Below are 26,223 nucleotides of genomic sequence, written 5' to 3'. Positions count from 1 at the left end.
CTTAGTAAGGGTATTACAATCCCACCCTAATCCTCTTTAACATAAAATTACAATCACAAAATGGAGGACAACCACACAATACTGGGAATCATGGCCCAGCCAAATTGATTCACACATTTTTGGGGGGACATAATTCAGTCCATGACAGTAGTTATTGTTTATCAAGTGCTTACTGTGTGCCAGGCACTTTCCTGATTGCTTTCTTTGTGTGCATGGTCTCCTATAATCATAGCACTATTATTAGATAGGTACTGATACTATTTCCATTTTATATATGAGGAAACTGGGTGTATAGGGAAGAAACTAGTAAGTAGTGAAGCTGTGATCAGAACACCAGAGTGTCTGAGACTTAAATCTAGCACCTACTATATTATTCCTTGAATACAAATCACCATTGTACTGCATACTACTCTATAGCTCTATAGCAATTCACAGTATACAAAGAACTTTCAATCCTGTTACCTTACATAACCCACACAGCACATTGTTGTTATTCCCATTTCACGGCAGAGAAAACTAAGATTTGGAGGAGTTAATGAGATAATGTTTACTGGCACAAAACTACTAACGTAGTATTAACTCCTTTCCCTCCTCCTCAGCCATTAGGATCTATAGTGGGATATCCAGTGCCAGCAGTAGAACTGGTACTGAAACCCGATCCCATACCTTCTGTCACACCGCAGGTGCCTTAATCACTAATAACTTGCCTTCACAAAGAAAGTGATTACCTTTAGTTGGCCAGTTCAAAAAATTCTGCATATCCCTCTCTTCCCTACCTAACACTTGGATATCCCATGGAAATGTAGCATGTGTACTGCTGCTTCCTCCTCCCATTCCCCTTTAGACTTTGTTAATCAATCACTGCACTTCTTCCCTCTGGTCCTAGACGGCACCACAGAATACTTTCCAACATACGCAATGAATGACTCCTACCAGTCAACTGGAGTTGGTACTTAAGTTGAAATCTATTCGCCATCCCTGCTCTGCCAGCCTGGAAAGCTTACCAAACAAAGCCATCGTGCCTGACCATTTCTGTATTTTTCTACAGTATTCTTGGACTGGTTCATCTTGTCTGTGTCTCCTCTCTGTTGGGCCTAAAAGTACAGATGCTTTTCAGTTGTATATCTTGTTTGAACTTATACCAAATTGAAGTTATTTCCATTAAACTTGATTTCACTTATGCCTGTGTACCTGACCACTGGAGAGAGGCAAGGGCACAGAGACAGGGATGCTACCCAGACATGCCGAGGCTGGCAGGGGGCATGGGTTTGGGGAAAATTGAAACAAAAAAGGTCAGATGGTAAATGCCAGCCATGACCTAGGAAGCCTGTAATATACTATCAAAAGTATTTGTTGTCTGGCTGAAAGCTGAATTACAGACCCACCCTTTTGAGAATTCCTGCTAATAACCCGGAGTTGCTGATCACAGTGTGTCAGTTTCCTCAGGTGGCTGGCATGATGGAATCAGTGGGAGTACAAGGAGTACAATATGTGAGAGTTCATCAAAGGTTCTGTATTCTTTTTATCACTTCCTCATCCTTGGCACTGATATCTAACAGTATTCCAAAGCCTGAACATGAAGTAGATCTGATTTTTCTACATTCTACAAACAACATTATGAATTCTCATAAAAGACAGCATTACTGCTTCCTAACTGGCCTTGTAAGCTCACCTGAGGTATCCATTTACCTAGAGAGTATTTAGTGTGGGAATCTAACTACGTCAGTACCTCCCTGTAACTGCCTTCTCTTCAGAAGAGAGCTTAGCCCACGTCCAAAGACAAATATTACTGAGATGCAGCTGTCTCAGCTCTTATATAGTGAGCGCCAACCTTGTGCTGTGCTGAGAGCTGCTTTACCTTCTTGGTCTCATTCATGTTCCGGCTGTCCCTTAGTTTTCATTCCAAGGATAGTGTTCTAGTCAGGTACACTCAGACTTGTCACTGAGTCTGTTACTGTCCACACACTGGAACTGGCAGCTTTGAGTTGTGGCTCCCAAACAGTTTTGGATGGTTAGCCCCTTGAATGGAACCAGTGATCTTAGGATTCAAGACCCCACTTGCTTTGGGTCTCAGTTGCAACCCAAAATATGATTTTTTTTCACCTACTTTAAGGTCCCTACAACATTGCTGGAGGCAGTGCTTTGTATACTGTAATGTCTTTGGTCAATGTATGTATACACCTACTACATAAACATGAAAATGCATTGTGAAGCAGGAGAGCTGGTCTGTTTAAGCCCTGGACTGATATTGTGGGAATGTGAATTATGGTCACAGCTCTGTCATTAATGGGTGACATTAGACAAGTCATATCCCTACCCTGAGCCTCAATTTCTTCATATGGAGAATGAAACCCCAGACTAGGTGATCTCTAAGGTCTCATTAAGCCCAAACAGCCTATGTGTCTGATCCTGTGTGTAAATTCAGACAAGTTACAAAGACTTCCCTGACTGCTCTGTGGATGCTATCGATTGGCTGTGTATATTCAGCAAAATCCACTCTGGCAAAGAGTTCTTCAGTGACGGTCCCGGGGGCTTTTCCAGGCTTTCGTAGGCTCTAGGTAACCTGAAGACAAGAGGACTGCAGACTTGTATAAAAAGCTACTCCAGGATTTAACAGCAGTGGAGCTTTTGTAGTCTTAGATTCAAAGTTGGAAAAAATTGATGAATGAACCACAGCTCATGATGTCTGAGCAAGTAAACAATAGCTCAGGAAATACACTGAGGCAGGGAATGTTTTATGTCCTAATCTTCGCTAAAGCGGTGTTTTAGTCTCTAGAGGGGTATTGCAAGCGTGTCTTAGGGGAAATTGTACCTCCTGAGTGTCGCACATTCTCTTCCGGGACAGTAAGAACAGCCGGAGGGTCGGAACACACACCAGACTTAGACAGGTAGAGCTGTGCTTCATTCCAGCTGTGCAGTTTACTAACTTGATTCACCCTGGGAAAACACTTCACCTTCCTGGGGTTTATCTTTAATAATAATTTTAGTAGTAATTGAGCCCTTATTATGTGCCAGGCACTGTGCTGTGTTTTGTACATACTGTGCCATTCCATCCTCATGACACCCTGGGAGTTGGTACTGTTGTTTACCCCCATTTTACAAGGGAGGAAGCTCAGGCTCACAGAGGGGGAAGTAATTTTGCCCAGGATAACACCTGTGGGAATGTGCCAACAAAGAGACTTCACTGGATTGAGGTTCCCTAACACAAATGTTACTACAACTCCAGTTATGAGATTGTTTCTCCTGTTGTTGAATTGAACTCTTTGAGGCTGCAGGGAAGGTGTATGCCCAATGACATTTGGTGGTGGGAGGTTATTGCAAGGATTCATGGAGTTAAGGGCACTGTTCTCCCCAGCTGGATAGTCGTTCTGGATCCTGGTACTTCCAGGACTGGAGTATAGAGCAGGTCTCAGGGTGAATTCCCCTTCACTCCCAGACTAGGGCCAGTCAGGTTCCTTGTTCACATCCCTCTCATAGCTCCCTGAGCTGCCCAGTCCTCACCTTTGTCACTAGGTCTGTCTCACACTGTGTTACATCCCTTAGCCCAGTGCCTGACTCAGAATAATAATGATTGGAAGTAGTCGTATTAGTCATTAGCCATGTGTTAGCCACTATTCCAAGCACTTCTACATGCCTTATTCCACTTAATCCTCACAACAACCCCATGAGTTAGATACTATTATCATCTCCATTTTGGAGCAACTTGCCCAAAGTCACTAGCTAGGAAGTAGCAAAGCTGAGATTTGAACTCAGGACTGTCTGACTCCAAAGCTCCCATCCCTAACCTGTCTGCAAGGTTGTTGTTGTTGTTAGGTGCCTTCGAGTTGGTTCCAACTCTTAGAGACCCTATGTACAGCAGAACAAAACACAGCCCAGTGCTAATCCATTCTGACAATCATTGCTGTGTTTGAGCCCATTGTTGCTGCCACTGTGTCAGTCTGTCTCATTGAGGATCTTCCTCTTTTTTGCTGACCCTCTTCTTTAAGGAGCCCTGGTGGTGCAGTGGTTAAGAGCTCAGGCTGCTAACCAAAAGGTTGGCAGTTCGAATCCACCAGCCGTTCCTTGGAAACACTATAGGGTAGTTCTGCTCTGCCCTGTAGGGTCGCTGTGAGTCGGGATCAACTCGATGGCAACAGGTTTGGTTTGGTTTGGTTTTTGGTTTCTACTTTATTAAGCACGATATCCTTCTCCGGGCACTGGTCCCTCCTGATAATATGTCCAACGTATGAAAGACGAAGTCTCACCATTCTTGCTTCTAAGGAGCATTCTGGCGGTATTTCTTGTAAGACAGGTTTGTTCATTCTTCTGGCAGTCCATGGTATATTCAGTATTCTTTGCCAGCACCATAATTCAAAGGCATAAATTCTTCTTTGGTTTTCCTTATTCATTGTCCAGCTTTCGCATGCATATGAGGTAATTGAAAACACCATGGCTTGGGTCAGGTGCACCTTAGTCCTCAAAGTGACATCTTTCCTTTTTAGCTCTGCACTACTGCCTTTAAATGTAAAATGGGTTAATAATGCATTACTGAAGGAGCCCTGGTGGCACAGTAGTTAAGCACTCAGCTGCTAACCGAAAGGTTGGCAGTTTGAACCCACCAGTCATTCCGCAGGAATTGACTTGATGGCACACAACAACACATTACTGACGGAGGTGTTGTAAGCTCTGAATAAGTCACTGTTCACGAAAGTACCTAACTTAGGGCCCTGTTTTAGCAGAAGATGATACACAGTGCTAATTTCCTTCCATGGAAATCTTTTGGTTAGTTAAAACAGACAAGGTTCTACTTGTGATAATTCTAAAGCCTTGGACAAATAGATTCCCCAGAGAGTTGTATACACATTAGAGTTGCATTTTTATTTATTTTGAGCTGTCTTGTTAAGGAAGGATATATATGCTGGTGTTGATGTAGGACAGCAGTCAGGCAGTGTTTTCTGCCTTTGTCAGTTGGTGTGATAGTTTGCTTCCAGTGAAGTTTGACTCACTGTATCAGGAAGCTGTCAGAAGTGGGAGCATGAAAAGGTCCTGACGATTGCTGTGGATAAGTGGTTAGGGGAGGAAAGCTGGGAAAGGAGACAGATGGCCTCCTTTGTTTCCAAGGGACGGGACCGACTGACCCTGGCCTCTCCAGGTGAGCCCTTATGCTCTTTCCTTCCTCACCTGACATAGGTGGTAGGGTAGAACCTGCTGGTCACCATTTTTTAGAGTGGCACCAAGAAGAGTATAACGCAGATCACAGGAGCCCTTCCCAGCAGCTCAGCTCCTTGGGCACTTAAGAACTGTTTGATGGAAGTATGAAAGTCATCTTCCACCTTAGGATCACTTTTCATGATTATCGGTTATACCATACTCCCTTCCCCATGTTTTAAAAATTGGGAAGGCGTACTGAGTTCTAAAGTAGAAAACAAACACACAAAAATGTCAACTTTTAAAATGATCATTGTTTTTTATTTTTGGTGAGAATTTTGTTTGTTTTGGAAAGATCCAGAAAAGTCCAAGGAAGATTGTAATTTCACTAACCAGAAAGGACCACTGTTAAGCCAGTTTAGAATATACCCTTCCAGTCTTTTCTACAAATACTTTTTTCCATAATTGAATCCTTTCCTTTTCACTTAGTATTGTGTCATGAGAATTTTTCTAAGCCAAAAATTTCTCACACATAATTTTTCATGGTTCTACTGTATTTCATCACGGATAGATGAGCTATTCCTCTATTGTTGGTCATTTAAGTTGGGGAAATGTAAACTTAACAAAAGCTAGCTTCCCTTGTTTCCTGGTAATAAGTTAATAATTCGAATGACTTAAAAATAGTTCATGGTGACACTTCAGCCAGTGCCTCTGCCTTTCCTTCAGTGACTCTACACAAAAACTTTAGCCAAAGAAATCAAAACCATGCCCAGTGGTCAGAAATAGGAATAATGGTTGGATTTCATGCTCCAATTTGCCATATATGAACAAAATAGATAGGTACATTTGCACAGTTTAGCATTTATTTGTTCGTTGATGGAAATTGAGAGAGGTGACTAAAGACTGCTGTGGACAGGATTCCTGATTACATCCTTTTTTTATATCATTTCATTTTTTGTAATTGAGAATATGCACAGCAAAACATACACCAATTCAACAGGTTTTGCATGTACAATTCAGTAACATTATTTACATTCTTTGAGTTGTGCAACCATTCTCACCCTCTTTTCTGAGTTGTTCCTCCCCCATTAGCATAAGCTCTCTGGCCCCTAAAGTTCCTGTCTAATCTTTCAAGTTGTTATTATCAATTTGATGCCATATAGATCATTCTGAAAAGAGCATAATGCTCAAGGCAGACATTCTTTACTAGTTAAACTATTGTTTGGTTTTAAGAAGACTTCAGGGGATATTTTTGGTTTAAGGTTTAAAGATTATCTCAGAACAATAGTTTCAGGGGTTCATCCAGCTTTCATGGCTCCAGAGAGTCTAGAGTACCTGAGAATTAAAATTCTGTTCTGCATGTTCCCCCTTTTGATCAGGATTTTTCTGTAGAATCTTTGATCAAAATGTTCAGTAATGGTAGCCAGGTACCATCCACTTCTTCTGGTGTCATGGCAAAGGAGACAGTTGTTCATGGAGGCAATTAGCCACACATTCTGTATCCTCCTCCTATTCCTGACTGTCCTTCTTCTGTTGCTCCAGGTCAATAGAGACCAGTTGTCATGCCTTGAATGGCTGTTTGCAAGCCTTTAAAACTCTAGGCACTACTCAACGAACTAGGAGGTAAAGCAGAAGCACTAAAAATGTTATTAGGCCAGTTAACTGGTATGTCCCATGAAACCATGACCCTAAACCTCCAAACCAAGGAACTAAATCCCATGAAGTTTTTTTGTTGTATGTAAGCAGCCTCAGCTGTTACTCTTTTTTTTAATTTGTCATTGTTGTAAATATATCTGTCACACAACTTCTGCCAATTCAACTTTTTATAGGTGTACAACTTATTGACAGCACTTACAGTAATCAGCTGTTCAGCCCTACCCTTAATGCAGTTTTTCCATCACCATAAACTGAAACTTAGCACTCCATAAACAACCCCACTTTGCTCCCTCCCTCCCGCTCCTGGTAACCACTAATAAAACTTTGGTCTCTGTACATCTGCCTTTTCTTGTCTTTTTATGTAAGTGAGGTCATACAATATTTGTTCTTTTGTGATTGACTTACTTCACTCTGCATAATGTCTTGAAACTCCATCCATATTGTAGCATGTATCAAGTCTTCATTTCTCCTACTGGCTGAGTAGTATTTCACTGTATATATGTACCACATTTTGTTTATCCATCTGTTGATAGGCATTTAGGTTGTTTCCACCTTTTGGGTACTGCAAATAGTGCTGCAGTGAATATTGGTGTACAAGTATCTGTTTGAGTCTCTGCTTTCAAGACTTCCGGGTATATACCTAGGAGTGGAATTGCTGTCTTATACGGTAGTTGTATTTTTAGTTTTCTGAGGAATTACCACACTGTTTTCCACAACAGCTGTACCATTTTGCATTCCGCGTACTATGTCGTCTTGATTCAAATGGAGGATGAGGCCATGTGGAGCAGTGAAAAGAACCAGGACTTGGGAACCAAGTAACTCTGGGTTTGAAAAATGCTTCCCCACTTAAAAGCTCCCTGACCTTGGATAAGCAACTTCACCTCTCCTAGGGTGTGTTATATAAAGCACCTCGTGCAGTTCTTGCAGAATAGTGTAGTGACTGAGAGGACATATTCTGGAACCAGACTTCCTAGGTTCAAATTCCAGCTTTGCCACTTATTAGCTGTATGATTTTGGGCAAGTTAACTTAACCTTCCTGTGTTTCAGTTTCCTTATCTGTAAAATAGAGATAAACATAGTAATGAACATCGTAAGTTTGTTATGAAATTTGAATTAATGTACACAGAGGATGTCTAACCATGCCGGCACATAGTTGGTGCCAGTTAATGTTAGTTGTGGTGTTGATGGTGGTTAAGACTGTAGGTGCTCAATAAGTGGTAATTATAATTGGCACAATACCTGTTGGGCCCAAGGAGGAGATTGCAACAAATGATTCTTGGTGCTTGCATCTATTGAAGCAAGAACAGCAGAGAGCCTCCTCCTAGGCTTTCACCTTTTCTCTTTTTGGTGGCCTTGGCCTTGAGGAAATGATCCACAGGAACATGCATTCAGTGCCCTCTGCTCTCTGTGATCCACCATCTCAGGGAGTTGATGCTGTTTCTGACCTCCTAACGGTTCATTCCCCTCAGCTATTAGCAGTAGAGAAACAGCAGTGACAAGTGGATCACAGCTGCTACTGCTTGACATCCCCACTCAAGACCACCGGCTTGGTTTCCACACCCTTCTCTTTCGTCTCCTTCTCCTCCCTTCATCCCCATGGTGACACCCCAGGATCCTCTCTGAGTCTCCCTCATTCCCCACATCCTGTCATTTGCCTAGTCCTAGTACTTCTGCCTTTAACATGCTTCCTCCCCACCCCTTGCCATCCTTCCCCTTGGCCAGAGACACCAATCTTCTAACTGGTCTCCCCTCTACCAGGATGCCTCCTTCTTCCAACCAAGAAGGAAACCTAGGACTCCCAGGCCAGGAACAGAAGAATTCTCTGTTTGCTTCCAGGCTAGATTCTGCAGACTCTCTCTCTTCAGTAGGGGGATTTGTGTGTGCTCAGGAGATGGGCTCCCACTGCAGACTGTCTCAGGCCTCCTGGACTGAAAGTTGAGAGCGGCTGTTTGTCCCGCAGGAGCAAAGAGGCTTCCGTGTGGCCACGTGCTCTGCTTTAAGAAACTGCGACTCACACATATATTTCAAGTAGGGTGAGATTATTTAATGTACAAAAGGATTGTTCCCATCAGGGAAGATTCCCCTCCGGATTCCTTTAAATAGTGACTCCTCTAGGCAGGTGAGTGTTTTACAGATCATTAACTGCTTGACTGAAAGCCTGCAGGGCAGAGAAACTTAAAACTGAAGTGTGGGAAGCCCCTGCCAGTCAATCCAGAATGAAGATAAACTATCTCTGGAACTAGAAGTCAATGGGAAAATGTGATTTGATTCAGAAAAAATCTGATATTACACGTGACTTTTTTGGAACACGCCTGTTGTTTAAATGGTGTTCCACCTGTCTGCCCCTTCCTGTCCTCCAGCTCCTCCCCATCTTGAACCTAATGCATTCATTCCCACATCTTCATTCCCAAGCCCCAGACTTGGGGTTCCCCTATATGAATAGTGGCTGCACAGTAACCCCAAGAAAGGGCGTCATTGGGAAAGTGTTCTTGTGGCCGTGCAGAGCTTAGGCAGTTGATGCAGAGATACAGCCCATAATGGATGAACTATACAGTAACAATTTGCAGATAAAAATAATAGAAGTTAAGGTGTACTTTACATGATAAAAGAAAGATGAAAGAGGACTAGAGTCTGTTACATCTGAGATGGTTACAAAAGTCCTGCTTTGTGAAGTAGGCTCTGTTGAAAAGATTGATGCAGTGGGGAGTGACCTTGGCTTGGAGCAGGAGCTGGTGATGTATGTATGAGCATCCCTCTGCTAAATGGACCCAGATCTGTAGCACTAATATACATGGGAGCCCAGAACCAAACTCAGTACGGCAATAAATCAACAGCCACTTTGGGTGTCATTTCTGGTTTATATTCCACTATTGTTCTATCACTTTAATTCATGTCACTATCATCTTTTCATCTGGAACAGTTTTATATAATTTTCCAGTGGAGTTACCTGACAAATCCTATCAAATTAACAAGGTACATTAACAATATTGACTGACTGCGGCTTCAGGAGTTGCAGGGCCATAGAAGAAAATTTTAAAACCGTGTCTCCCTGGTGATGATTTCCCCCCGTTTCTTTCTGAGAAAGGAATGTGGAGCAGGGTTTATTTCCAGTAAGACATATGCACATTTATTTTGCTCTGCTCATTTTGACTTTTATAAATGTCAAAATAAGCTGAAGAAGGAAGGAAAAAAAACATGCACACACACACACACAGATGCTACCAACAACCATGGCTTAAGTACTTTTCTTCCTTTCAGGGAACTCTAGAAATGCCCAGATCTTTAACAGTTAATGACCAAATTGAAAGGAAGAGTGTAACTATGTAGTCGTAATCTATTTTAAGTGAAATGAAATAAAATTGGTCTCCTGGTACATTCTCACCCTCCTGAAATCATCTAGACCTGCACGTCCAGAATCCATTGGACTTATGACATTATGCCTAATTGAAATATGGTGTACCTGAAATACGTCTAATGAAAAATTCCAGCATTCGATTAATAAAAAACTGCCGATTGTTCGTCTTTACCCAAGAGCGCACAGTAATGACCAGGGTTAAGCAACCATCACTACATTCTCTCCTCTGAAGACAACCGGGGAGTCTCTGCTGTAGTCTGTCTTACACAGTCTTCTGCCTTGGTCTAATGGTAATTTGGGATTTATTTATTCATAAAATAAAATAAAAATGAATGGAGTATGTAGCAGACGTAATCATTAGGATTCTGTTTGTATTTGTTTTTTAATTTTAAATTTGCTGTCAGGTTATGGTTATTAGGTGTTTTGTTTTTTTAATTGAGCTGTTTTATCTGCACTTGACTTGCTAGATTTTTTCACACTTTATGCAAATATTTCTGAGTATTATTAAAAAGATTCATAGCATGAAATATCCTAACTTTGATTCTTTTCTGTTACAGTATGTACATTTTCTTATTTTAATTATTTCTTATATCCTTACTTCATTTTGCTTTTTTCACTTTGACCCTGGCCTTTAAACTGTGGCCTAAAAATGTAATTACGTTTAAGGTTCCATATGGGGCTCACTCTGCAAGGCATTGTGAAGGTTTTTGTCTCACTTCATAAACAGATTCCTCAGTTTTCAGCAAGAGAGAGAATGAGAGAGCGTCTGGCCTAGCTGGTGTGTGTCAGGCTGTAGTACCAGGAGAGCAAATGCGGTGCATTTCCTAGGTATCCCAGGACACCTTCCATCCCTGGTGTTACCTTTGTTCTGCTGACACTTTTACTCCCAGGCACTGCACAACATGACTGAAAATACATCCTAAAGTGCCCGTGTTTAACATTCTGGATTCCTGGTATAAAGTCTTTGTTGCATAAAGGTCGCACCCAGCGCTAAGTCTCTCCCTCAGCAGAGAAGCAATGACCTCCAAGACATGAACTTGGAAGGCTGTTTGTAAAGGACCCCTTGATCCTCTTGCAACTTCCTTTAAATGTCTCTTGGATAATTATTTAGAGTCAGAGAAAGGAAGAGATAGATTTTTCCTATTCTTAGTGTGTAAGGTTTTCCCAGATCAGAAACTCTTCCTCAGTAGCTTAGCTCTTTAGGCATCGGTAATATTACAAATTTTATAAATTTATCTCTTCAACTCAGAACTTCTTTAAGAAAAAAAAAAACTGATGAAAATTGCTTTTTAAACGAATCTCGTCATTTACTTCATTACAGCATGATGGTATGAAGGTAACCTCTATATTGTATCTATATTTTATCTAAGAAGGTGTGTGTTAGTACCTTTTTATATATTTATTTTCTTTCCCCCCAACTCACTCATCCAGAAAACCAAACTGTACAACTTCTTGGTGCCATTTAGAGTCTCCTTGTGTTTGTTTTAAGAAGTCTGTGACATTCTCCAGAGTCCTAAGAGAATACTCATGTACATCCAGTGTAGGATTCGTAAAGTTGGTCAAATTATTAGACTAAAAACACTCACATCTTCCACTTTTGTGACTTCTTTTTTGTCCTCCCCTTGGCCTTACAGGTATCTCTGGAGACAAGGTAGAGATAGATCCTGTTACGAATCAGAAAGCCAGCACTAAGTTTTGGATTAAGCAGAAACCCATCTCAATCGATTCTGACCTGCTCTGTGCCTGTGACCTTGCTGAAGAAAAAAGCCCCAGTGAGTAGTCCCTTTTATTTATGTCTCCTTTCTCTCTTCTCCCTCTCTTCCCCTCTGTATGCTGGGTGCCAGGAGAATATATTGCCACCGTGTCCTTTTTTCCTTGGGTCTGTTTAATTCATTACCGGAAATTTCTTTTAATCAAACGGGATTGTACTGTGCCCAGAGCCTGACACGAGCCTCCATCCTGTTCTGTCTTGATACCAGCAGAGAACTTCACAGCCCCCACTCCTGACCTCAGCAGGCCTTCCCAGGGGACTGTGGGTAAGGGGGCAGATTCCTGCTGGGAACTTGCACGCATCAGAACTCTCATTTCACTTGTGCTCCCTTCCCCTTCTCATTTGGGGTACTTGACCAGTCAGACCTGGGCTTGCCTTCCTTCTATGACAAATCAAGGGAAGCTAGGGAATTTCTCATGGCAGCTGAAGACTAGATTTAGATATCCATCATGCCGGAAGTGTCAGCCCTCCCCAGATTATTGGCAGCTGCATGACCTCCCACTTCGTAATTAAACTCCTTCCTGGTCCTACAGAAGAGATTGCTGCTGGGTTGGCGTTCCTCTGCTTAAATTATCAAAGTGGATAGTCTGGTTGTATATTTTGACATTTTATATTTTTGTAGTTAAGTAATTGAGCTTAGCATTTAGATTAATCATTTTTAGGACCCTAGTCCTATCAGGGGTCAAAAAGGACACACAGATCACACTGAAATTTCTCCATGGAGGAAAAAGCTTAAACTATAAAAGGATTCATTAACTGCCTAGAGAAGGCTATTAAGACAATGGTTCCCAAACCCTGGTACACACCATCATTACCTGCGGAGCCTATTTAAAATGCAGTTACCCTGAGTCTACACCAGTAGATTCTGATTTAGTAACTTGGGGTAGGGCCTGAGTTTCTAATTTTTTTAATCCCCCTATGTTACAATGTTTACTAAATTTGAGAACATATGTTATAAGGAATTACATACTCAAACAATAAGATGGGTAAAGGCCAGCAAGTGCTTATAATGTGGTTCAAATCTTTGAGGAGCCTAAGGCGCACTGAGCTCCTAAAAGGGGCTTACAGATGGGGACATGTCATATTGCCTCATTTATGAGTGGGTGTTTAATTTTTTTGTCAAATCCAGCTGTGCTTGGCTATTTATTCTCCTTTCAACTCAGCCTATAGCTTGGCAAGAAGGGAGAACTCAGTGGTACAGGGCAGGTCAGGAGAAGCTGTCCCCAGCCCCTTCCCACCACTGCTGTCATCCCATTGCGGCCTCTGGGTCTGCAAGATGGCTGCCAGAAGAAGCTGGTGATAAAATTGCCTGCTGCTCTGGGGCCCTTGCCCCACGTCTGCTGGATTCCCTCTGCCTTTGGATAAACATCTTCCTAATCCCTTTCGCTCTAGCCTGTCAGCCAATAAAGATGTCATTATTCTAGCATCTTTCTTCCAAAAACTCAGGATGCTTTGAAAAGTAACATTTTATAAATTCTCCTTTGTCTCTGAAAAATGAAAGGCAATCACTTACACATTGCATAGAGAGAGAAGCTAGAGTGGAAAGGCCAGGGAAATCACTAGAAGCAAGATTCAGATTTCCCTTCTAACACCAAGACTCACTCTGTGCCAAGGAGGGCTACGATTTGGGCACTGAAAGGTAAAGGATGTAACACACCTCACCTTGTAGGGGGCAAAGAAAAGATTCACAGCCACCCACTTCCCAGTTGCCTCATGGGGTCAGTCATTCAGGAACTATTACACATCTGTGTGAGTGAGACCAAGTTCCAGGCACTGGGATGCACTGGCAAATAGCAGATATGAGCCCCACCATTGCAGTGTTAAAAATCCAGAAACAGACTCTTTTGTCTTACTTTCAGAGCTATGGAATGGTTCCATGTAAAAAATGCAGATGTGGATCCCACAGAGGTTTCCTCCTCTCTCATTCTGGCTCCAGAGATCTAGAAATTGTGATGATTTCCAAAACAAGAGGATCATTGCCCCAGTAAAACAATTCCTAAGCCCCAGTCACCACGGCAGTGCTTTTCAAACCATATTCTTCAGAACTCTAGGGTTCTCGGAAGGACACGTGCGTGCGTGCGTGCGTGCGTGCATGGGGCAGGTTTGGACATAAGGCCCTCCTTCAACCAAAGGAACTCTTACTTTTTTGTTTTCTGTTTAGGGATTCTGTATTTTAAAAATCATCTGATATTAAACCTTTAACCAAAAATATCCCCTGACGTCTTCTTAAAACCAAACAATGGGTTAGCTTACTAGTAACAAAGTTCTGCCTTGAGCATTATGCTCTTTTAAGAACTGTCTATATGGGATCAAATTGACAACAGCAACTCGAAGGATTAGATAGGAAATTTAGAGGGCAGTGAGTTTATGTTAATAGAGGAGGAACAACTCAGAAAAGGAGGGTGAGAACAGTTGCAAAACTTGAAGAATGTAATTAATGTCACTGAATTGTAGGTGTAGAAACTGTTGAATTGGTGTATGTTCTGCTGTGTATATTCTCAGCAATAACAAAAATAAATAATTTTTTTCTTTAAAGTCATCTGATAAAAAGATTTTGTTGCTTAAAAAAAGCTTTAAAAGTTGCAGGCTTACGGAGTAAAATTCAGACTCCTCAGCGTAGTAGCACTTCACAGACTTTGACAACCAGCTGAACCCTCCAGCCTCATGGCCCATAACTTTCCATCCGGAACTTGAGCTATGGTCACTGTGAACTACTCACACACAGACACACCTTGCATTCTGTGCCTCTGCTATTCCCACTGCCTGGAATACACCTTCCACTCTAACTCTCCCTCTGTCTTAATGGATGTCTCACCTCACCACGCCCAGCCCACTCATTTTTCAAGATCCAGCTCCACTGTCAGCCTCTCTCTGTAACTTTGCCCCCAGAAGTTTGTACACACCTCCGGTAAAGCACATCACACACTGTGCTGTATTTATCTGTTGGAAGTCTGCTCCTTTCGCCCATCCATACTGAACTAATTGACCCAGGGCCTGGTTTCTGTATCCTCAGCCGCTACCTAACTGCGCCTTGCACGGTGTTTTCCTCAATAAATGTTTATTGACTTGAGATTGAATTTAGTGAGGCCAGAAAATAGAAACCAAGAATTGTTCAATATAATTTACATTGTAAAGTGCCCAAACAATGGTGTATTAAATGATTCGGTTTACATGCTTTGTATTTGGTTTTGGTTTTGGTTTTGGTTTTGTTGTTGTTGTTATTGTTGTTTCATGAATTCTAGTATCCTCATCCAATTAATGCAGTGACTTAATCTAAAAAGTTCGCCTTCAGATCATAGAATTAATCCACAGGGTTTCTTTCTTCCTCCTCTTCTTTCTTTTTAAGGATTAATGGTAACCCTTTTTATCTTTTGTGTCTGTTGAACCTTAGAAAAAAAGTTATTTTAACAGCACTAAAGAAATGAAAGTCACTATATTTCATAAGTTTAGCCTGTGATTTTTATCAGCATAGTGATGTATGTTTGTAGCTGAGTTTACATCAAAAATTATTCTTGGGGCCTTCTTGAATGAATTATGGCAAACAGAGTCTAGAAGTAGATAAGGTTTTTGATTTCTGCAATATATTTCCTTTTTCATGTTTTTATCTCTCATAACACAAGTGCCTTGCCGAAGACTGGAACGTGTGACCAACTGGAATAATTTAGTTGTGAAAATAGAATAGACGTGTTATTAAACAGCCTTCTTTACATAAAGGCATTAAGTGTTGGGAGCATAATGAAGTTGTCCCCAGTCTTACTTGAGACATGTTTGTCATAATTTTGAACAGAAAAGAAGTGGTTTTTAAAACATTCAAATATGGCCAGTTTGCAATGTTTATTGAGAAAGCTGCTGTCAAACCATTAATTTGGTCATCATAAGTAACATGACTCAAGTTTAATTGATGCCATATCCAAAAAGTGTATGAATAGCTGACTTGGCAAAGGGACTGAGCTTTAGATCACCTGCAGTGGAACACATAATTACATATATTGTGGAATCAGAAGGACCCAGACTCTGCAGCCGTACTTCATAAATAGCAGTTCTGTGCCTCTCTCGTTTACCCTCAACTTCTCCCTCTTAAGCTGTTTTCAGAGGGAAGATTTATTGCTCTCTCCCTGTGAGTGTTTAAGGACCTGAAACTTAATAACTAAATAGATACATGCCTTAAAAAAAAAGATCTGAACATACAAATATGGACCCTTAAAAGAGTTAGTTGAGAAATTCTTTGTATCAGAAGCCCTGAGAAATTAAGAATAAATAGATTTTAAAAAGAAAAAAGCTCCATGCATGCTGCCATTATTATTTAAATTAGTGATTTCTCAGTCTGGTTTTGCCACCCCTTAGGATATCTTTTGCTATTTTTAAAGGATGTCACAAACCTCTAAAAGATGAATTAATTTTAATTCATTTTAACGGAACAAAGATGTGTACAGCACATAGGAGAGGAGAATGTTTTCATCTCAGAAACTGCCATGGTTAAATTGTCTCCAAGAAAGAATTTTCCATCCTTATACCGATCTAGGCACAAGCTTTGAATGCAGTGGGTTCTCTTGTTCAGTGCTAGCCCCAAATTCCAACACTGAAACAAAAGCAAGGAACCTTTCTGTGAAATTAGCACCCATCAAAGACTGTATTTAAATAAAGTACCAGGCTTAATCATGCCAGGTCTGGTTTCATCATAAAAAGATTGTGCAGGTTTAGAATCCTTAAAGGAAGCATCCTATCATTAAGAAATAAGATTTAAACCTTAATAAAGTAGCTGTCGTCTTTATAGCTGAAAAGAGCTCTGTATCTCAATTAAGTATAGATAATATAAAATCTTAAGGAAGCAACATAATAGAGGTAACCTGATTATGTTCTCTTGCAGTAGTATAATTTAAAGGAAATCTGATTCTGTTAATGTTGGTTATGTTGGTGGGGGTTTGTTTGTTTTTGTTTTTGTTTTTTTGTCCACAACACTGAATGTAAGATAGGAACTTTTGGGTTTATGAGTTGACCACAACTGAGGAGACTGTTAAACCCTAGTGAATAGAACCTGCTGGATATTTGAGATGAGCTTCAGTTAAGGCTATGAGTTAAATTAGCTGGGCTTCTTGGTAACCTCCTGCTTAAATGAATCTTTCTTTTCATAAGTACTTGACAAGATCTGTAAAGTAGTGTATTTAATTTACTAATTAAATTAAAGCTACTGAATAATGATTTGTCCACATTGATTTGGCTTAAATAGAAAAGATCAGCATTGTTGTGCTCTTCAGCAACCTTAATGGCCAAGCCAGTTAGACACAAAGGCCTCTTGTGTTTTATAGGTCAGAAGTACATAGGTAAGCCCAGGCTGTAATTGAATTGCCTGCACTGCACCCTGCAGTCGCAGATTTCCTTTGCCTTCTCGTTCCATTGTTGCACTGGGGCTTAAGAGAATGTTAACGTGGTAATAGGCACAGGGCCTTCCCCATTATACGTCTTGCTATCGAGCGGTTCTGCATGACTAGTTAAAGAAGATGGCAAGAAGATTAATGAAAGCAAGGCTAATACAGAAGGGGGTACTTTTGCAAGACTTCTACCGAGGAGATATTAGAGCTGAACCAGAGCTTGGCTTTTTCTTTATCCTGTGACCTTTGAACCTGCGTTACTGTTGAGAGCTGCCAGTGAAGTCGACATTTTGATTGATGTTGGTACACGAGTCAGTCTTTCCCATTGAATTCCACATCTGCACGAAAATAGCTTTTCCAGCAGAATTCATACTGGCTAGAAGTGATAGCCAAATTGATAGCTGAAATGCTTTTATGTAGTTTTCATTTAAACCTAAAGGTATTTGATGGTTTAATTCAGTAACCAGTTTCCATAGATTATATGCATTCACCTATATGTTCTTAATGGGTTCATCAACCCATAGTGAAAAAGACCCAAAGTAAAAGGTTCAAAGGTTTGCAGACAGCTCCAAGAAGGCTTTATGGGAGAGTGCAAGCAGTCATCAAACAAACCCTTCACCATTCTTAAAAGAGAAAAATCAGTCTGAGGGCCCAGGGAAACTAACTTTCAGGTTTGCATAAAAAAACAAATCATCTCACTGTTTTTGGAAAACTATGTTTTGGGGAAGCCTGAAATCTTGCCTCTGCACCCCACCTGAGCCTTCTCATTCCCCCAGTGTGGAGGCTCTCTTGATCCACCCAGACGCTCCGTTCCCTGACCTTGTCCTTGGTACACTAGTGTTCCATCCGAAAGAGATGGATGTGGGCTACTTGGTTCATTCTGATTTGAATCCCTGCTGAGAATTTGCCTTTCCACCCCAAATATACTGAATCAGAATCTACATTTTAACAAGATCCCCAGGTGATTTGATGTATAATAAATTTTGGGAACCACTGCTCTACTTGTGGTTCTCAGAATTGGTCCCTAACCAATAGCATGCAACTTGTTAGAAATGCAAATTACCAGCAGGGATTCAAACTGGAACGAACCAGTTTGAAATCCTGGCTACGTACAAGACAGCCTTGTGCAGATAAAAGCCTCTTCATGCGTTTTCACTAACTGTGTGACCTTGTTTGTGGAGCTTCAGGCCTCTAGTGCATGTGTGTCAGTGTGTGTGTGCATGTACACGTGTATCTGAATATGCCTGTCTGTGCATCCCTCACCCACTCTCCCAACAAAGGGAGAAGGACTCAGGTTTTGTTACTAAAATCAACTTGGGTGCACCTCAGCCCATACATTGAATCCTCTGACCACACAATTTCTTTTCTTCCCATTTGACGGGGAATTCTAGTGGAGAAAATACACACCACACTCACACAAACAGATGTGACAGGCATTCCAGTTCCTAAAGGAGATGATACCCAGAAATTTTGCTGGAGCAAGAATTTTGTTATATTCTTTACACGCTCATGAGAATGTGTGAAAGGGGAATGAGGGTGACGTTATTCACCACTGGTTGGAAGAGCTACAGTCCTGAGGAGAATAGGTGGCTGTCCCTGGCCATGCTGGCATGCTCTGGCCCGAGTAACAGTAAGTAAGGCACCTGCATTTATGCTAAAATGGACCTGCAGCCCAGAAGGGCTACAGCCCAACCTCAGACTGTCGAGCCCCAGGAGGTCCAGGTGCTCCAGACATTAGGTTGGCAAGCTATTGGGTTTTTATGCTTTTGACAAGGACTTACTTCCTAAGTTCCTGATCAAATACGGTAAGTACTGCCTGATTACAGAACACAACTGACTCTAACATATTAAATGCCCCAGTTATTGAATTGCCTTTTCATAAGAGTACTCTGGAGCACAATCAGGAGCAGGCAGTGCCTCATCCTTTTAACAGATATGTTTCCTAGCCCTATTAAAAGGGGTCTTCATCTATCCTGTCAAAGGGAGTCTGCTGGGGTTTTTTAGTTTAATTACACTATCCAATTAAAACTCCTTGCTGCATTTGGATGCACCTCTCCTTGGGCCTGAGTGGATATGACATTTACAAGGCTCGCCTTTCAAGCAGACAATAGTGTGATTGATGAGGTGCACATTCAGTGAAGGAGGCGAGTGCCTGTGGAAGTGCTGCTTAGTGCATTTTGATTTATTTAGCATCTCCTTGCAAAACAAGGGAGCTGCCGGGGAGACAGGTTTAGGCAACCAGGGGGACCACCTCAGTTTTTCCAAGTGTGTAGGAGGGAAGGACCTGGAGTGAATGTGCCACAGGATAAAGGAAGAGAAAAACTAAGCTTGGGGCCAGCTTGCATCGTTTAATGGCAGGCTGCATTCTTAGGTTCTCTGACCCAGTTTGGTTTCCAGCAACCTTGAGCTGTGATCTGCTGTTAAATAGGCCATCACTGTGTTTCAGGAAACAGTTCACTTAAGCTAGGCAGCCTTGGCCAGGCTCCTGAGACCTCCGCTGGTGGGAGCCAACGCAGCATGTGTCCCATTGACTGATCTCATCCTCATTAACTGACATCTGACTTTTGCACCAGGCATGCCTACTTCTGCTCCAGCTGCATCCTCCAGAAATCCAGCAGTTTATACCCAGGGCTTATAGTCACTGCTCAATGACTCTTTCTCTAATTTTGCCTGGGTATGTTGAGTTTTTAAAAGTGCTTCTGGAATTTGGAGTCAGCCAAGAGCAAACATGGCTCTTCAGCAGAGAGATATGGAGGCACAATGGAGAATGTCTCAGGATTGTGGTGACAAGGCAAACCCAATGTCTTGGTCTTAAACTTGCGTTGCTGTTTACCCTCAGCATATGATAGATGGGACCAGTGTGCTTATCTTTGTAGTTCCTGGAAAAGAGGTGTTTCACAGCAGTGTGTGGTCTCTGGAAGGGTCAACACTATATGAACTTAGGAGACAGGAGATTCCACTGTGAGCCCCAGATCGAAAGAACACGCCTCTCATGTTATGATAAGGTACTCATAAGTTGCTCATAAAGGCCGTTTATGGCATGTTTGCTAACTATATAAGAATGTGTATGTTTGTGAGGAATATTGACTGGGTCTAAAACACTCAGGATTTTCTAACATTCTCTGAAAAGTTCTTTTTTTGCTAGGACTTATTAAACAAATAATTTGTGTCTATTGGAATATCAATATTTGTGAGGGTAGAAAACATTTTGGGAGTGACAGCTTTCTTTCCTCCTGGGAGAAGCCTTTTTCTAACTATAAGTTTTCACTTAATTATTTACTTGGGCCTTATGGGCCCATAATGATAAAACAATTGTGATGGTTAAGATTGTGTGTCAACTTGGCTGGGCCATGATTCTCCGTGTTTTAATGTAATCGCTCCCATGATTTAATATACTGTGAGTAGCCAGTCAGATGAAAGGGAGTCTCCTTGGGGGTGTGGCCTGCATCTGTATATAAGCAGACGTTCTGGCTTTTTGCTCTCTCTGGATCCTGCAGCTGCTTCCTGTCGTCTCATCTCCCGTTCTTGGGACTTGAGCTGTCAGCTTATCTGCCGAACCTGGGATTCGTGGATCTGCACAGCCTGTGAGTGAGAGCCCTGCTCTCCAACCTTCCGATCTTGGGCTTGCCAGCTTCTGCAGCTGTGTGACTTGGGAGAGGCCTCTACCCTGATCCACGGACTTAGGACGTTCTAGCCTCTACAATCGCATGAGCTGTTTCCTTGATATAATCCCTCTCTCTAAATATACTTATACACTTTACTGGTTTTGCTTCTCTAGAGAACCCAGCCTAAGACAACAGTTATCTAGGTATAATGAAAATTTTGCATACATTTGCATTTTCCTAGATTTTTATTACCATTTCCTCAGATTCATTCTTGATTTTAACATCAGAAGAGATCCTAATTGAGAAGGGATAAGGGCAAGGACTGTTCCCTACTGAAAAACTCTGTGTGAAAGATTTCTCAGATGGATAAATGATGGGAAAAATCTGTTTTCCCTTGCCTCCTGCCAAGCTCCAAATTGTGTTTTCATAATAAATAAGTGGGGTGCTTAGATTTTAAGGCATTTTTGTAGACATGGGAAAAGTAAGCCATACTTTCATTAAAGTCAAAATGTATATTGCTTACAAGACTCATGCAGGCAACTTCCATGAGAGAGTAACTGGTACTAGACTTGCTCTTCTGTCATAAGCAACTAGAAGACTGTGCAAAACATAAGAAACTGTTTTCAGACATTGGACAACAGGTAACATAGGACCGTGATCCTTGAGAGAAGGGAAATAAATAAGGTGAGACCTATTATCACCTCAGCCATCATCCTGGAAACACTGTCTGATCTGTGGCCCAGGCAGGGAGAACCCAAGGAGAGCACAGCAGTCTAACTGAGCTGGGGAGACTGAGGCAACTGAAATTTGCAGAGCAGAGTATGGAAAGGAGGGAGCTACACTGAGAAAGAGCTCCAGAAATTTGCATGGGGTCCTCTTGAATCTTTCACTGTATACTAAGCTGTGCATACCTAGGGTGGGGCCTCACAAGGCTCAACAAAGAGCAGCTACTGGGGAGCTATAAACTAGAGTTCTAACCAACCAGAGGCACTTAGTAGAGACTTCAGAAAAGCCATGCCTTAGGAGTAGGGCTATACTAGTCCTAGTTTAAATACTAGTCAGTCTTTCCCTAACAAAGCTTTAGAAGGAGCCTTGAAAAGACCAAACTAATCTGCAAGTAAATTAATTGCCTGCCAGAACAAAGCCCAATACTCTCTAAAAGGAGACAACAAAATGCAGACACTCAACAATGTAACATTTATGTTGTCCAGCATTCAGTAAAAAAAATTACTAGACATACAAGAAAATGTCTCCTGTAATCAGGAGAAAAGCAATCAATAGAAACAGACCCAGAAATGACAGAGGTGATAGCAGATAAATACTTTAAAATAACTATGATAAATATGTTCAAGAACTTAAAGGAAAACAAGAACTCGAAAAGAAAAGAAATGGAAGCTATTAGAAAGAACCAAATGAAAATTCTAGAGATGAGAAATACCTAAATCAAAAAAATTTACTGATGGGTTTAAGAGCAGATTAAACACTGTAGGAAAAAAGATCAGTGTGTTAGTTATCTATTGCTGCATAGCAGATTACCCCCCAAAATTTAATGGCTTAAAACAACAATCGCATTTATTATCTTACAGTTTTATGGAGGTAATAGATGGTCAGGACCTGGGTGAGGATTGTGGGCACATGATGGAGAGGGATGGAAGATGAACATATGGAAAACTCTTTAGAGGATCAAATGCCTGAACTTGACTTGGTGAGTGGTGAGGCCTCCAGCTGAGCCAGTGGAGCCTTTGATTTAAGGGAAATGGTAATGTCAGTTCTGGACATGCTGCACTTCAGGCCAGGTGCATATGGCAGTTGTAATGACTGGTTGGCTCTGAAACTCTAGAGAAAGGTCTAGGCCAGATATCTGCTTTGGGATCATCAACATATAAATAGTAATTAAAACCATAAGGGGCAAACCTGGCAGAGGAGAAATGTAGAGTTAAAAGAGATGAAGGCTGGGAGGCAGGGCCAAGATGGTGGAGTAGTCAGATGCTTCCAGTGGACCCTCTTCCAACAAAGACCCAAAAAAACAAGTGATTCGATTATACATGGCAATCTGGGAGCCCTGAACATCAAAGGCAGAGTTGAGGAACTGGACTGAGTGGCAGGAGGAGGGAGCAATGGTTCAGAAGCAGCGAGGAGTTGCCAGACCTGACCCAGCAAGAGCCTGAGCCCTTCAGGCCTGATCAGCTCAGGGGTGGGCAGTGAGGCAGGCAAGTGGCAGTGCTCAGAAGGCGCGTTTTCTGCACCGGAAGAGGCTCGGCACAAGAGAGTCTACGTGGCCACCCAGAACCAGTGAGAAGCAGCCCTCATCAGCAAAAGATAATTGCGTACGGCCTAGGGCGCGGATGAAAAACACCCCCCTTAGGGAAAAACCTCTCTCACCCGTTTACCTCCCCACTCCCTGCTCTGCACTGGGTCCTAGACTGGCTTCAGCAATTGTCAAGTCCCCTGGGCCAGAAATAGGATCCGTCACACACCCGGAGCCATTCTCCCTGCCTTGGAGAATGAACAGATTAACAACAGGGAAAAAATAAACTGCTGGTTCTCCTAAGTCAGGAACACAGGGTAGGCACACCTCCCTTGCCTAGGCATAGGCATAAGGGATCCACAGACTTTGAGTGCCTTTCCCCCTGCATAGACTTGTGCGGGCCCATTTCAACAGCGTAGGCCCTCACTACCGCAGTACAACAGGGTATATACCGGAACTCTAACTTCAGCTGTGAAGTGGCAGGTTCTTGACATTTGACACTGCTCTGCCCATTAAGCAGGGTCTTCACCTACCCACATCAGGGGCCTGAGGACTGGTGGCTCCACCCATGCCACCTAGCCACCTGTGATAGGGGCCCGTGAATAAGAGGCGCCCCCCCCCCAGTCCTTACAGCCAACAGCATTAGGTGCTTATAGTCCAGCTGCAAAACCCACCCACCTACACACTCTAGCAAATGGACACGCCTTCCTCCTGGACGCTCGGGGGTGGCCGTTAGCCAGCTGCCTTGCTCAGAGTCCCCCTGCTGCAGCCAGATGCCTGTCGCTACACCAATCACCTGTGCTTGTCTAGGCCTGGGAGAGCCTACACCACACACTTGGCGGCTATCTATCTAGGCATCTGAGCTGAATCCATACAGGAGGAGTGGGCGGACTCCTGAGCTCACATACCTAGTAACAGATCTAACCACCTGGTGACAGGCCATTAGAGCTTCAAAGGTGCCAATAATCAAACTAGCTCATGTGAGCAGCCTATTTGGGAATATCAAAACAAAACAAGAAGCTAGGATACAGTAAGCAAACATAAATATTGATGGCTCAGAGGCAACAGTCAATATTAAATCACATAAAGAGGCAATCCATGATGGCTTCAGCAAGCTCCCAAAATAAAGAATCTAGAAATTTTCCAGAGGAGGAAGATTTCTTGGAATTACCGGAGGCAGAATACAAAAGATTAATATACAGAACTCTTCAAGAAATTAGGAAAGAAATAAAGCAAAACGCAGAACACACATGTTATGGATTAAATTGTGTCCCCCTAAAAATATGTGTATCAATTTGGCTATGTCATGATTCCCAGTGTTATGTGGTTGTTCTCTATTTTGTGATTGTAATTTTACATTAAAGAGGACTAGGGTGGGATTGTAACACCAGCCTTACCCAGGTCACATCCCTGATCCAGTGTAAAGGGAGTTTCCCTGGGGTGTGGCCTGCACCACCTTTTATCTCGAGATAAAAGGAAAGGAAAGCAAGCAGAGACTTGGGGACCTCATACCACCAAGAAAGAAGCACTGGGAGCAGAGTGCATCCTTTGGACCCGAGTTTCCTGCGCAGAGATGCTCCTAGTCCAGGGGAAGACTGATGATGACAAGGACCTTCCTCCAGAGCCAGCAGAGAGAGAAAGCCTTCCCCTGGAGCTGACGCCCTGAATTTGGACTTCTAGCCTACTAGACTGTGAGAAAATTAATTTCTCTTTGTGAAAGCCATCCACTTGTGGTATTTCTGTTAGAGCAGCACTAGATGACTAAGACAGCACAATAGAGGAAATTTAAAAGATTAAATAGGCGCATAATGACAAATTTAACAGGCTGCAAGAATCCATAGAGACAACAATCAGAAATCCAGAAGATTAACAATAAAATTTCAGAGTTAGACAACTCAGTAGAAAGTCATAGGAGCAGAATTGAGGCAATTGAAGTCAGAGTTAGTGAGATTAAAGATAAAGCACTTCACACCAACTTATTTAAGGAAAAATCAGATAAAAGGATTTAAAAAAATGAAGAAACCCTAAGAATTATGTGGGACTCTATCAAGAGGAATAACTTGTGAGTGATTGGAGTACCAGAACGGGGGGGATAACAGAAAATACAGAGAGAATTGTTGAAGATTTGTTGGCAGAAAACTTCCCTGATAACATGAAAAATGACAAGATATGTATCCAAGATGCTCATTGAACTCCACATAAGGTAGCTCCCAAAAGAAAGTCACCAAGACATATTATAATCAAACTTGCCAAAACCAAAGATAAAGAGAGAATTTTAAGAGCGGCTAGGAATAAACGAAAAGTCAACTACAAAAGGGAGTCGATAAGAATAAGCTCAGACTACTCAGCAGAAACCATACAGACAGGAAGGCAATGGGATGACATATATAAAGCCTTGAAGGAAAAAAAGCTGCCAGCCAAGAATTATATACCCAGCAAAACTGTCTCTCACATATGATGGTGAAATTAGGGCATTTCCGGATAAACAGAAGTTTAGGGAATTTGCAAAAACCAAACCAGAATTACAAGAAATACTCAAGGGAGTCCTCCGATTAGAAAATCAGTAACATCAGATAACTACCCAAGACAAGAACACAAGACAGAATAACCAGATATCAACCCAGATAGGGAAGTCACAAAAGTAAATCAATGCTATAACACTGAAAATAGGGAAACAGATGTCAATATCTAAAATATGACAACAAGAGGGACTTAAAAAATGTAGACATAGATTTTTTCATATGGAGAGGAAGTCAAGGTGATATAAAAAAATAAAAGGCTGGTATAAACTTAGAAAAATAGAGGTAAATATTAAGGTAGCCGCAAAGAAAACTAACAATCCTGTAAGTCAAAATAAAAAACTAGAAGAATATAAAGACTCAGCAAATACAAAATCAAGAACAATGAAAAAGATGAAAAGAAAATACATAAAGAAAAACAACTCAGCACAGAAAATTAAGTGGAACAAAGAAACTGTGAACAACACACAAAAAAGACATCAAAATTACAGCACTAAACTCATACCTATCAGTAATTATGCTGAATGTAAATGGACTAAATGCACCAATAAAGAGACAGAGAGCGGCAGATTG

At 41.8% G+C, this 26,223-nt stretch overlaps 1 protein-coding gene across 6 annotated transcripts in view; it reads left to right on the top strand.

The window, feature by feature from the left end:
- The window catches only part of MAPKAP1 (MAPK associated protein 1), a 270,519-nt gene that overhangs the window by 228,596 nt on the left and 15,700 nt on the right, over positions 1–26,223 (top strand). For all 6 annotated transcript variants that reach the window (XM_004375666.3, XM_023730744.1, XM_023730743.1 and 3 more), the window contains one exon: positions 11,773–11,910. In XM_004375666.3, the coding sequence (XP_004375723.1) occupies positions 11,773–11,910 (138 nt within the window). The remainder of the gene's footprint in view (positions 1–11,772; positions 11,911–26,223) is intronic.

Source organism: Trichechus manatus, unplaced genomic scaffold (assembly GCF_000243295.1).
Source record: "Trichechus manatus latirostris isolate Lorelei unplaced genomic scaffold, TriManLat1.0 scaffold00038, whole genome shotgun sequence".
Lineage (NCBI taxonomy): Eukaryota > Metazoa > Chordata > Mammalia > Sirenia > Trichechidae > Trichechus > Trichechus manatus.
The sequence above is the reverse complement of the archived record's forward strand: the minus strand, read 5'-3'. Positions and strand labels throughout refer to the sequence as shown.